Here is a 13,984-nt window from a genome sequence, read left to right as displayed (position 1 = left end):
AGCTGTCCACAGGCTTGTGTGGATGCTGTACAGCAGAACTAGGACACCTGGCATTTTGGTGTCTGGTGTATTGAGCCTTTCAGAAAAGAAACGATGTACTGCCTAAGAATGCTAAGGTAGTTATAGGTCACTCGCAAGGTAGCTGAGAGCTGAACCCTAAGGATTGCAAGCCTGAAGAACGGAGTGATTTGCAGTATGGTATTGTTCAGTGCTTTTCTCTTTTCTGCAGCTGTGAGTGAAACAGCTGAGAGCAATTGAGTAAAAATTGGGCCTTTTAACTTGTGAATGATATAGCTGTTTTTATGCACCTCCTAAATAATTGATTTTTTTTTTCCCACCTAAGCTATAACCTAGCCCCATGTGGAGTGTGTTTCCGCCACTGCTACCTACTCTGTATAGACTCTGCTGCGGAGCTCTGCTGTACCACTGTATGTAAAGTAGGTATAGTACTGGCGAGTCTTGTCTGGAGTAAAAAAGCTTACATTGACACAGCTGATAATGTGATAAATTTTTTTAGGTTGCCCAGAAATCTTTGGGGCAGGCGAGGCCTAAGTGACATGAAAAATCACTAAAGAGCTGTAAAAACTAAGCCTGATGTGAAACAGAAAAACAGATTGCAGTTTACTAGGAATTATTTTGTGTTGGAGATGCTCAAGCTGGGGAAGCATGGAAGAAGGGACCTGGCATTTTAATGACAGTCCTGTGGTATATTGGAAAAATGAGGAGGTAGTTATCATCCAGAAAGGACGCATATTCATTTCATTTCTCTGTTTGTTTAAATGTGTGCTGTCAATGGCATTTTAAAATCCAGGTTCATAAAAACGTTATTTGCAGGGTTTGTTTGTCTGCCTGTGTAAATTGCACGCTCGAGGTTTTGTTTGTTTTTTTTAACTTGGTACTTTGTCAGTCCTTGCATCTTTACTTGCAAGTAGTTAGAGTGAATCCTTTCTTAAGGAAACTTGCCGAGAACCAAAAGCAGTGCTTCAGGGGTGGCATCCATGAGAGTGGGCCAAGAGACTCATGCGACTAAGTGGCCACAAAAGGCAGTATCTGTCATCTGCTGTGCAGTTATAATGATAAACTAAACCACCAAGCCCTTGGATTTTGCTAAAGAAGATCTAAATCATAAGAAACAAATTTAGAGTATGTGTTAATTTGGAGTTCTGTTAAATTAGATGCAAAACCAAGTACGATTCGTGTTCATACATTCTGGCAGTTTTTCCACAATTATTGTCCATTACAGTGTGACTGTGCCTAGAATTACAAGTAAAGTTTTAGGCTAGAAATGAAACACAATGGCATTATAAATACCTAAAGAAAAATGATACAAAGGGAAGTACATGGGTTCTAAATTGCAGTTACATTTTGTTCTTAATGAATGTGACATTTCCAACTTAGTAGAATTACACAGCTTCATAATGCAATATTGTATGCAGGTGTAACAGTTCTTTTGTATGTAAGCACATGTTATGCTAAAAGATGTTGTTTTAAATTGCAAATTCTGAACAGTTGCTGGAACTTCCTAGGAAGTGCCAGAATTTGTTACCAAGGCCTCTAATGCTGCTCTCTTATGCCTATGCGTTATGATCTCTAATTACATTGTTTCACACTATTTTTTCCTGCCTCATTCAGTGAACAGGATGGGTGGCGCTCAGGAATTGAGCGGCTACTTGGTATTTTAATCCTTATCATTCAGTTAGCAGCCCCTGCCTTATTTACTGCACACCATTTAAAAGTTTCCAAAGAATACATAATTATTCATTCCCTTACGGTCTTTTCTAAGGTGACTGACTGAACTATTTTTATCTATTCAATTGTATTTTCATGTGCATTGTCTGGTCAATGGCTATAACTTCATTTTTATATGCTATGTGAAATTAACATGCGTGAGCAGATATGCATGTATGTCTATATTTATATGTTTACTTTTTAAAGAAAAAATTGGCTTCATTCCCTTTGATAGCTTTTAGAATGGAAATGGGTTAACTTTTACATGCTTTAAAACAGTCTTTCATGGAAATATTGAAGGTAAGCATAAAAATAATGCAAATGAGTGACTATAGACATTGATCTGCAAACTTGAACCATTCTCTTATGCAACCTTGTTTTCTGTGATGCTCTTTGACTTTAAAAATATCTGCCTTCATGTCCTTTAGGTCAGACAAAGTTGTTCCTTTGTTTAAAGGCCTGGTGTGCTTCATGCTGAATGCAGTTAAGAGGAAGACTTAACAAATGCAGCATTTAGAAAACAAGTTTGTATGAGAGGTGAAGTAAGGGAACTGAAAGCATAAGAGGACATAAGAAACATGTGAAAGTAAAAAATGGAAATGATGGCAATAAGCACAAGTTGAAAGACAAGAAATTGTATTAAAACATGAGTGGCTGAACACTGGACAAGGTTGTCCAGAGAGTTTGTGGAGTCTCTGTCCTTGCAAATATTCAAAACCCAAACGCTTTCTTGAGAAACCTGCTCTAATTGACCCTGTTTGAGCGGGGGGTTGGACTAGATGATCTCCAGTGGTCCCTTCCAACCTCAGCTATTCTGTGATTCTGTAATTCATTCTATAACAGAAAAATCTATTCACAGGTGCATATCTCATGCTTATTTTTGATGGGCAGAGCTTCATGGATCCTGTGGTTTTCTCCTACATTGAAATGCTAGTAAAGCACTTATCCCCACTTCTCATTTGGCTAACGGATTATCTAATCATTCCCATAAACAGTAGTTTAACTGTTCTCCTCATCAAAATGTTGGAAACGTTTGTATAACACAGTTCTGTTGTTACACTGATACTCTGCAGATGATTGTAATGAATTATTATAACGCATTATAATTGATGTAACTGTTGTCCTTTTATCCAAAAAAGATGAAGTCCCTGCAGTAGTGAAGAATCCTTGGTGATGATGGTGACCTGTTTAGGGCTTCATCCTGTTGTTAGGATTTCTTTTATCACTGACTCTTGCTAGTTTTACTACATCTACCAGTGCATCATGTTTCTGACTAAGGTTTTCCTATAATATTCTTCTATAGCTTGAAATATTGCTAATGCTAGTATTCCAAATTAGAATAGAAGGCAACAAGTGAAAGATGGTATATATCAAATCTATATAATCTTTTATTACATTCTAAATACACCTATTTTTGTCTGTCTGCTACTAATGGGACTGGAGGATTGCAGTACTTGTTTAAAAAAAGGCTGCTTCCAATTAAAGTAAGTTTTATTGCTAATGTAATGTAACTTACTTTTTTTCTTTTGCAGAAGGAATTGAGCCTTCCAAGAAGAGGAAGTTTGTAAGTATCTGAAGTTTCTTCTGCTGTGTTTACAATACAGTGTGTGGTTATGAGAGCTTGTGAGTAGGCTATTCTTCTTTACAGGGGAGATACAAAGAAGGTTAAATGTGGCACTTGATTTGCCTTAAGATACATTAAAAAAAAAAAATAAGATTGTGAATGTATACCTGTGCATTGTGCAGTGACCTTTTCTTACGTCCTTCCCATTCTTCTAGAGGAGTTACCTGAAAAAGATTTCCAAGATTTCATGACAAAAAAATATTTTTCATTTTGAAGCTTTTATTTTGTATTGAAGGTTTTTATTGTTACGATCAAGGAAGTTTGTTTTTTCTCATTACCAATATAAATGAAACTTGAAATGTAGGTAAAACTTACTGCTCGTGAAAATTTATGATCAGATCTGTGGATGAAAAAGGAACAAAAAAGAATAAATTCTGTTAAGTGTACGGAGTTGTATAGTTAGTATTTTGATAAGTGGAAGTAAAGGTTGTATGTGTATTCTTGTCTGCATTGTTATTGAGTTCGAGTAATATGAATTCAGATACTGTGATTAGCTGAGCTTTGTATATTGATTTTTGTACCTTGGCTTTACTTCTCTAACAGTTTTGAGCTGTTTGCTTTTTAAAGCTTGTGCATTTTTCAGTTTTATTTCTTCTGTGTTAGTAATTTATTGAGAAGGTATTAGGATAAGAATTTAGCAAAATGTCTACATTTAGCAAAATGTCTACAAACAGTAAGCTCTGTTTGCTTACTACTTCTTTACAAAATGCGTTATGACTATACTGTTATCACTGTACTTGAATAAACTTGTGTTAATGTGACAACGTGTGTGTGTGGGGAAAACCCCGACCCTTGTACAAAAGGCCAGTTATTTGGTTTTATATTTGTATGTTTGTTTTCAACTTGATCTGTATAGTTTGTGGTGATAGTGAAGATAGGTATAAGAATAACGAACTCTAATTGCTGGCGAGGTGCAGAGAAGCATGGTACATCCACTTTAAATGCTCTGTTGTGATTTAAATGACTTAGGGGAAATCTGCAGCTTGTAGGGCATGTGCTGAAGACTTTATTGTTTCAAGTTCTGACAGATGAAATATTATATACTAAATAGCAAGCAGTAACGTTACTTCATGCAAAGTCAGTAAGTTATAAAACTAATTCTATATCAAGTATTTGATATTGCTTGGAGACATTACGAGAAGAACAGTTAAAGATGATGATTTTTAATGCCTTCTGGAAGCTTTGTATCAACCTGAAACTGTTGTGCAGACAAAAGCCCGCTTTTGTTGAATTAATGGCTTTACCCAAAGCAGAAAATGGCTCTAGAGGCTCTTTTTTATCCGTAGACAAGACCTTGCTTACTCCTGCTACGTTGTTTGACATTGAATGTTATTAGATACCTGTTTTTCCTCAAAGTTCTGAAAAATGTCTGTGAAGTAGTCGCCTCAGTTCCATTCATACGTATTTTGAGAGCCTGATCATTGAGATGTAAGTGCAGATTCTGTAATATTGCTGAGATTTTAATAACGTATAAAAAAGAAATAACCTCTTGTCAGCATAATCATATCCAGCTTTTAAAGTGCTTAGGATTTTGCAGGTGGTATTTTAAAGTATTTACTACTACTATCTTAGTCAAAAGGATTCACAATGCAGAGGTAAGTAAGTAAGAGGTTAGTAAGGGCTGTATCACAGGTTGTGTGTAGGCCATGCTGGCTGCTGTATTTCCATGTTGTTTGCATGTTTACAAGGAGATTGAATTGCAAAGTGTGAAGGGTCCTGTGTTTTCATTGGCCTAAAAGTCTAGATATTCTGAGTAGCTGCCTGTAGGCATATCACTTTGCCCTCTGGGCTTCAGGGCCAATGGCCTGCTGAGGATGCAGCTTTAAGCAGGACAGTGAAGGAGAGCCAGCTCAGGGGTGATCAAATACAGGAACTTGGAAAATGAAGTTTGGGTTGATGAGTTACTTTTTATTTCCCCTTCCCCTTACCTGAACTCATCTCTTACCTGCTACAGTCACAGGTGGAAGGGAAGGAGGGCTGCATGGGGAAAGATTTCTTGCTTGTGGCTCAGCATATGGATATGCATGATTTAAACAGCCAGATTGCAAAATATTTAATCTTTCTTTTAGAGTTGTTGCATTACTTTTATACTTATTTTAGATGGCTGCTTTCTGGACCAGGGAGTTGGTTTCCATCTGTATGCAGATAAATTTTAAACAATTTTTTTTATGATAGGTGTGGTCTACTGATTCCAACTCTAGCTGGGGGTCTGGTATGGTAATATGGAATGGTAGATGTTTGGGAGAAAGCATAGTGAGTAGCAGATCATTTAACAAGAAAAGGTATTTGACTGGTACAGAGTGCCAGCTTTTCCTTACCTGTTCTGCTGTAGCAGCCAGAGCTCTCTGACTTCTTTAGCCATGTTCCCAATTTGATGGCAGAAGTGGTACTCGGGTTTTCCTTACTGAGTTGATCAGATATGCAGTAAAAGAGGGTAATTCTGGCTTATTGCCAGCTAAACAGTAAGCAGTGGAGCCTGCCTGTGCAGTAGCTGTTATTCAGAGCTCCTTAGCAGCAGCATCCATTGCGTCCTGTGTTGATTCCCACACGTTGTGTGCCATGCTGGCCAGTTGGCAGCACTTGTTTACTTGTTGAACCTCATCTGCCATTCGTCTGCCAGGGTGTCCTGACTGGGTCATTAAGTACTTGTGTTCTTACCATGTGTGTAGCTATTCCACCTTGCAGTTGACCTTTTGAGCCAGTTGTATAAATGCCAATCTACAAGCCCATTTGGCTTCAGTTAAAGAGCACGTCCCATGTTTTCACTGACCTATTTGCGTTCCCATTGCTCAGCCCAGTATAGAGGCTCCTCTGATAACCAACTGTTTCTCTGCTACTTGTCACACAGGAGTCAGCTTATGTAAGGGACAGGGTGGTATGAAACACTGCTTGGTTTTGAAATAAGACTGACAGTTGAAAGCATGGTGGTACCAGAAGTCAAGAAAGAACCTACAGAGGTGTTGGAGAAGGAGGTGTGGGGTCTTAATGTCTTAGGTGATTTGTGGAGGAGATTGAGCACCTAAAGTCCAGGAGAAGGAGAGAAGGGAAGAGAGAGAGTGTGAATGTGTCTGGGGAAGATGTGGAGACGTTAAGCTATTTCTATTATCTTGCTGTAGCCTGTGGTTGTGGGGGACTCATTTTGGATCTCATGATACAAGTTCACCTTTCTGTGGGCATTGTACAATTAAACCCAATTCACACTTTACAAATTGTTAATCAGCAACTCCTGAAGAAAAAAGTGGAGATAAAAATGCGTTTACGGGTTAAAGCTAACTTGAGCATAGTTAGCATAAACTGAGATTGGTGGTGCTGGTTCAGAAAGAAGTGATCTTTTCTGTCCTCAGTGTTCCCTGGCTGTGATGGCACGAGTGTTTGCGTGGACACAGGCACAACTGATCCAGGTTACAGCTAGCTTCAAGTGGGTTCTTGAATGTGTTTGGCTGTGCAGCTGCGCAAATGCCTTGCTGACAATTGCATATGGTGGCATGGAGGCCAGATGAGTGGCAGGGCATTGTCTCTTGGGGCTGTCTGTAGCAGCAGAGCTGACTTTATTCAAGCTTAACTTGACTGTAAAGCTGTGTGGCTGTTGCTATCCCATTCTGCAATTCCTAATCTGGAAGTTATATGCATGTTCTTTACTGCAGTATAAACTTAAAAATGTATTTCTACACACTGCCACTACAGGGATGGAATATTTCTGTATTACTATGATAGCTGCTTTCTTTTTTTCTTTTTTTCGCCACCACTTTCTACACTTAAGGCAGGCATTTAGATATGTGCTTGACATTAGGCCAGGTCCAAAAGTAAAGGTTTAATTTGGTATAGGTAAGTGTTGCTAACATATTTTCCATTTGTTTATGAAGCATGCAAGTACTCTGAACCAGGGAATACCTCTTTTCATCTAAAAATACCCATCCTTTATACATGCAGAGTGTAACTAGCTAAGAGTGAGGAGCTAGAGAAGATCTCTGCTTATACTGTGTGTTAAACAGGTGAGTTTCCATCAGTGTGTTTAAGGCATGGGCATGCCCTTATCTTCTTCCATTTCCTTTCCTCACTCACGGAGCACAGCAGAATGAGATCTACAAAGAGGCACAGCATGAGCTCACAGGTTGTGGTACAAAAGCTACTTTCCCTCAGTTTTAATTACATGCACTCTGGTATAAAATATCCTTCTAAAAATGAATTAGCAGTGGACTTCCATGAGGTGGGCAGGAGCCTTCAGAAACGTTCATAACTAAATACAAGTAAGTGGGTAGGTAGAAGGGGGTCCTCCCTTCTTTAGGGCCTCAGTGGTCAAATTACCTACCACGGAAGTAAAATACCAGACTTTTCCAGAGTAAACCATTTTTTTCCTTTTTCTTTTGTTTATCAGAGATATTTCAGTCTATTTCAGATCTAGATAATTTTTGCATATTTATTTTTGCAGCATCTGTCATTCTCCTGAAGGCTCTGAAACTAATTTCAGTAATTATGAAATGTGAACTCTTGCTCAGTTGCAGCAATTATATAATCTACTTGCACCTGTGGAAATGTCAAAGTTGGTCACAGAATGATCATAAAACTCATTTACTCATTACAGTCAAGCAGCTGATATCCTTGGATAACAGCAAAATAAGAGTGTGATTAGCCAGGAATTCAAGAGAAACACTGGCTAAAGCCACTGCTTGCTTGAGGGTTTAATCTAACAAGTTTCAAAGAACTTGATGAATGTTTTGTAAATGAAGTTTTTAATCAGTGACAAATATGGACTGTCAGTTAATTCAGCTATTGTCAGGAAAAAAGCGAGAATGGGAAACTGAGTGGAAATAAAACATGCCAACCATGCTTAAAAAAAAAAAAAAAAGAAAAGAAAAAAGAGAGCAAGTGCTCTGAGGCTGTTGTCTTGCACATGGACAAAACAGGAATTGATTGAAAGTGTATATGCACATATGTATGTGTATGTATATGGGTGACCTGTGATAAGGAAAAGTGTTTAAATTTTGATGCCAAAGCAGTCCTCAAAAGTGAAATACATTGATGGTACAATCTTAGCTCTCTCCAAACAGCTGCCTCTGAGTTTTCTGTCCCTAATTGCATAGGTTTCTTTGTGGCTTGATGGACACAACTGTCAGAGACCATCAAAGCAATTATTTGAGAGACTGTGAAGAATTGAAAAGTAATATCACAAACACCCCCCGCCCCTGCTCAGCACCCCAAAACATGTAAGAAGGGATAGCTGCTTCCTTTGTATTATGTATGTACACATATACGTGTGTGTGTATATATATACGTATGTATCTCTCTTCATCACATTTGTGCAAAAGGCAATACTCTGTTGAAAGCACTCATGTTAAGTTGCATGCAAAATCAAATATGTTATTTGCAAATTGCAGAAATTCTTATATGATTCATTATAGCTCAGCACAGAAACTTCATTTAAGGATTTATGAATCTTAGCTAATTCATCCTAGATAATATTTAAAAAATTTTAGTCATTATAAATAACGTGCAATTTTGGAGCAATAAGAAAGTATTTTTCTTGTTAATTATAAAATTCAAAACGCAGCCCTGATATAATTAAGCTACTGAAAATATGTTTTCTTAGTTAAAATACAATCTGCCTATTCTCTTTATGAATGTTTTCTTGGGTTTGTTTGGATTTTTTTTAACTGAAAAAGCACAGCCTCTGAAATATGGTGTTTACTGGGAGAAGTTTGAGTGCCTTAAATTATAGTAATGTGCAACATGCCATTAAAATTATTACAAGATAAAAGTTAATCCCATGGGAGAACTTTGTGCACAGCACATCAGCAGTGATGCCTCCATTTGAGGAATGCATTTCTCATGCTGCAGCTGGAGATTTGTAATTCAGTAGCTCTTTGCTGCTGCTGTTTATATCTGTATTGAGATGAAGTAAAAAGTTGACCTGAGGTGAGGACTGCGATAAGTGCTGTTGTTGCAGTGAACGTGTAGCAATTGAGATCTATTCTGTAGTGTGTCTGCTGCTATGATGATGGCTTATGCATCTTCTATTAGAAGATATGGCTACTGCAAATTAGTGTATGCTGATAGAGTACTCCATCTGATGGCCACTTAAGGAATTTGATGTGGCTGAACAAGGGGCATGGGGCAAGGCTACCTCTCAGGACGTCCTCATTGCTGTCTCTGGCATGTTGGCCTTTGGCAGGAAGCGAGTAGGCAAGAGGGCTTGTGAGCCAGGGCTGCCTGGAGCTAGCCGGTTTTGTCTCTGGTCCTGGTTAGCTTGCGTGATGCAGTCTGTACAGTGGGCACAGCTTATGCTTAGCTCTGAACACAGCTATTCATACAGTTGCTAGTCTTCCATTTCCATTGCAGAAGTGCAGGATGCTTTGATTGTTGTAAATGCAATTTACATTATAACACTTCAGAAGATCCGTACAAGTATAACATGCGTGTATACTCACAGCAGTGCTTGTGTACAGTCACTTGACTGCATGCACATACTTTGTCTTTTTTTATTGTCTGTTAAGCTAGATGAAAAGCAACTCACCAGCCCTCCCTTTTTTGGTGTACCTTCCAGATACCATTGAGTATGTTCATTTCAGAGTAAAAAAGAAGTGAGAGCAATGGTAAATAATCAGAGAAATAACCCTTCTTTCCCATAACATTTCAAAGCTCCATATTATAAGACATAGTATAACCTTAAAAGCTGCTCTGGAATGCTTGAAAGTGCCATTCATTTTTTTTCTTTAGACCAAAAACCACTGTAATGGATCCTTCAAGAAGGCTGACCAGACTACAAATAGTATTACACACCCCAGAGGTTGAGTGATGATGTCCCCATTTACTAGTTCGCTAAAGCCAGCTAGCCGTGCAGCACTAGTCTTCAGCTCTCCATAGCCCCCCCTTTAATTCTTAAGTAGTATGTGCTTTACAGTTAAGTGTTATTAGTGCTTTCTTTATGCATTTCTCTGTTAGTGTTCGTTTACCTGGTTTTCTCCCTGGCAGCAGTATGCTGTGCTCAGTATCCTGTACAATAAGCAGTAACCACATTTCTTTTCTATCTTTCTGACAAACTAAATTGTTTCAAGTTCTTCACTTCCAGGGTTTTTCTGCTGCTGTCATGATTCTGGCATTTTTTTCTCCCTGAGATTCTAATTTTTTGATGTTTTGGCAATACTATGGGCAGAGAAGTAAAAATCCTCCCTCCCTCTTGTTACTACTCTGCTGCACTGTTTATATAGCTCTGTATTACTGTTCCCATTAGCGTCTTTTGTTACGACACACTGGGAGTAGGTTGAGAGATTTGTCTTCTAAGCACCTGTAAGTTATTTTTCATAACAGTGGCTTCCTAATTGCAGTTGCTCACTCCAAGTTTCTAGATGCTTAATGTTGCATTTGGCATTAAAATGGAATTTCATTTGAATGAGCACAGATTACCAAGAGATCTGGGTTGTTTGGTCTGTGACAACCTTGTTCTCCTCAATATTTATCATTTTTCTGATGTTTCACCGTTGAGCTTTCAGCAGTGACTTTTTCATATTATTTCCAGATCACTGATGAAAATGCTGAATAGCATCGGGCATAGTATAAAACTTTATGAACCTCTAGAAGAATCATCTTTGTACAAAGAAATTTCCTTCACTGACAACCAGTTTTTGAGATCCGTTAATGAGCTTGAAACTCACTTAATGTATGCTTATTACTAACATACTGGGATTTCGATGAAAGTTCTGAGTGACTAGTTCAAATACTCTGCAACATCTACGTGTCTGGCCAGAGTCACTTGCGTGCAGCACAGAGGACAAGGGTCTCTGGCTGTTGAGTCCTCATCATGTCTCTTGCATTCCTTGTGACTGACAGTGAATAACTGACTTTTCTGGATGTGTTTATTGTATACTTTAGGAGCCAGCAGTTATTGTAGCACAATCCCTTTCCCTTCTGAATCTTGCTTACTTCAGCCTCCATAAATTTTAGGCAGGTCTGCTGCCCATTGTGTGTGTTTCCTCGTCGCAGGCTGCGTGGGGCTAGCAGGAAGAGATACGGCACATGCAGCACACTGGCGCCTTGTTGCCAGCTTCCTGTTGTCATCGTGGACTTGTCTTCTGCTGGCCAGTCCTTTGTGCTGTGGAGAGCACGGGCCGGGGGCTGCTTCCCTGCTGGGGTGCTGCTGGCGCTTGTGTACGTGGTGATCAGCGGAGCCGATTCTGTTAACTGTTGTTCAGCTGTTTCCTTTGGTGCTTTCACACGTGTTTCTGTCCATGCTTCATTCGTACCAATCTTAATACTGTTACGAATCTCTGCGTGTTATCTTTTGACTCATGTTTTACTATTGAAAGTATGGATTTTCCACAGTGAAGTCCCTTCTTTCCCATTTCTCCCGTCATGTATTAGAGACGGGAATAATCTGCTTTAGTATGATTCATCGTGCCCTTTCCAATGAAAGGCATATACGCTACTTCAGGGGATTTGAAGTTTTGTGAGACCTAGTTACTGGTAAATTCACTCACCTGTTTGTGTGTGTCTGTGCTTACAATCTTTGCATATGCATACAGAAAATAGATGAAATACCTTCAGTAATTTTAGAAGTAGGAGTATACTGTATATATCTCAGCTATAATACTAACCTTTTATTGACCTTTTTTCCTCAGCTAAAAATGTTACTATTAAAAATTGCTGCTTTCTTTAGCTTTGTGTTTTAAACGTTCAACAATCCAAGATCCAGAGTTTGGTTACACAAATTCATGAAGGGAGCAGGTTTTCATGTCACCTGAAGAGATGTAGGAAGTATGATGTGACTAATGCTATTACAATAGCTTAGAAGACCTGACATATAAATTGGCCTGGGAAACCTTTAAGAAAACGATGGGTCGGTCTGTTCTAAGTTCCAGCGGTGGAGCTGTTTGTGAAAATACTTGCATTTAATCAAAAAAAAGAGCTTTAAATAGAGTTGACAAGAAAATCATCTTTTTTCTTTTGCCTGCTGGTTGCCAGTGATGCATCTATCTAAGTGAACTCTGAATAGGGATCTGTATATTTATAGGAGTTCAGCAGTCAAGTGAAATAAAATGGCTTTTATTCAGATATACTTCATGCAGACAGAACAACTATATCAGACTGTCCAGAGAGTAGCATAATCACCATGCTAAGCTGTTAAACAGCACCTACCAAACTAAAAGTATGCTTTGGTTATCTGACAACTAATCACAGTTATCCGCATGGAAAGTCCTGTCAACAAATGCTCTCTCCCCACTAGTCCCTTCATCCAGTTGACTTTTGCTTTCATTTTGAAATGGGTTTAGTGTTTTGAAAGTTGCTAGGTTGACAGCTGTGGGAACAAAGATTTACTCTGCCTGTAAAATGATTCCCGTATTGACAGGATCACTGCAAACTTTCTGCAGTTTTTGTGCTATCGACATGATTTGATGAAATGATTTTTTGGTAACTCCTCAGTGGCTGTCAGTGGTATCAGTTCTTCAACTAAGTTGCAACAGAAACATGCCTTTAAAGAATTTATTGAAGAGAATTCATACATAGCGGCTAACTGCTTAGTACGTTAAACAACAGTCAGGTAGTGATTATTGGGTATTTTAAAACTATTCTTCGTTGCATTAGGCCACATATTCATACAGCATTGCCCATCATACTCTTTAACCATACAGATAAGTTTACAAGGCCCAGAACATCACAAAATTTACTGCAATAATGTCATGGTTACCTGAGCAGAAAATGAAGCATTCGGGGGTTTCAAGTTTAATAACTGAGTGATACCTGCTATTTATCCATTGCTCTGTGAGTGCTGTAGTGTTTTGCGTACTGTAACTTATCACCTGTCCCGTTCCTGACTGCGTACCATCTGCCTCCCAGCAGAGCTCTGGGTGCCCTGTGCCCTGTCAGAACTGCTCCAGCTGCTTAGGCAAGGACAGGACAGTGTCGAGAATGAAAAGTAATCTTAAATATTTCTTTATCAGATTTGTGATCAGATTAAGCCGCAGGGGAAAAGTAAAATAAAATCGGCCTCTGGGATCAGGCTGTGGTCCTGAAGGAATATCTGAGGAATTTCAGGGTGGGGGATCACATAATTCTTGAAGGGAGCAAAGTAAGTTAAATCTGGGTGCCTCTCTGCTTTGCCTAATTCCAAAAATTTTCTTTTTTAGTTAGAATAGATTATATGAAACTTTAAATGTCCATGCATTCATGCAATAATTCTCTTATAGTGCATTAGGTTCAACCTAGACATTTGATGTAGACTAAGAAGGGTCAGATCTTATGGCTAACTGATTGATAGTGATCTGGAAGCAGGTGATGAGACAAGATAAATGAATCTGTACAAATAAATTACAAGACAAAAGATCTCATCACTTTACAACTAAAACTTGTGTGAACTTGACAAAATCATGCAGAAAAGAGCAACTGAATGGCATTCAGACAAACTGGCTAGCATACTATTGTTGCTCTTCCCATGTGACGGTCCTCTCTGCTGAGAAGCCTTTTCACCTTGCTGCCTTTTTCACTGAACTGCTCCACTACTGGTTCTGCTCTTGTACTCTGCATTACCAGCCGAAACCAGTAGTTTGCTATGTTTGCAGTGTTTCTGTGTGCATAGAAACAACGACAGGTAAGAACAGAGGGAAGATGCTGAGGAAATTTCATGGTGGAATGGTGAGTGCT

The 13,984-nt window shown here is 38.8% G+C and overlaps 1 protein-coding gene across 3 annotated transcripts in view; it reads left to right on the top strand.

The window, feature by feature from the left end:
- LOC112987026 (microtubule-associated serine/threonine-protein kinase 4) overlaps positions 1 to 13,984 on the top strand; it is a 290,231-nt gene that overhangs the window by 127,952 nt on the left and 148,295 nt on the right. For all 3 annotated transcript variants that reach the window (XM_026106671.2, XM_026106668.2, XM_064502327.1), the window contains one exon: positions 3,261 to 3,292. In XM_026106671.2, coding sequence (XP_025962456.2) covers positions 3,261 to 3,292 — 32 coding nt within the window. The remainder of the gene's footprint in view (positions 1 to 3,260; positions 3,293 to 13,984) is intronic.

Source organism: Dromaius novaehollandiae, chromosome Z, assembly GCF_036370855.1.
Source record: "Dromaius novaehollandiae isolate bDroNov1 chromosome Z, bDroNov1.hap1, whole genome shotgun sequence".
In the NCBI taxonomy this organism is placed as follows: domain Eukaryota; kingdom Metazoa; phylum Chordata; class Aves; order Casuariiformes; family Dromaiidae; genus Dromaius; species Dromaius novaehollandiae.
This window is presented reverse-complemented; position numbering and strand designations above follow the sequence as displayed.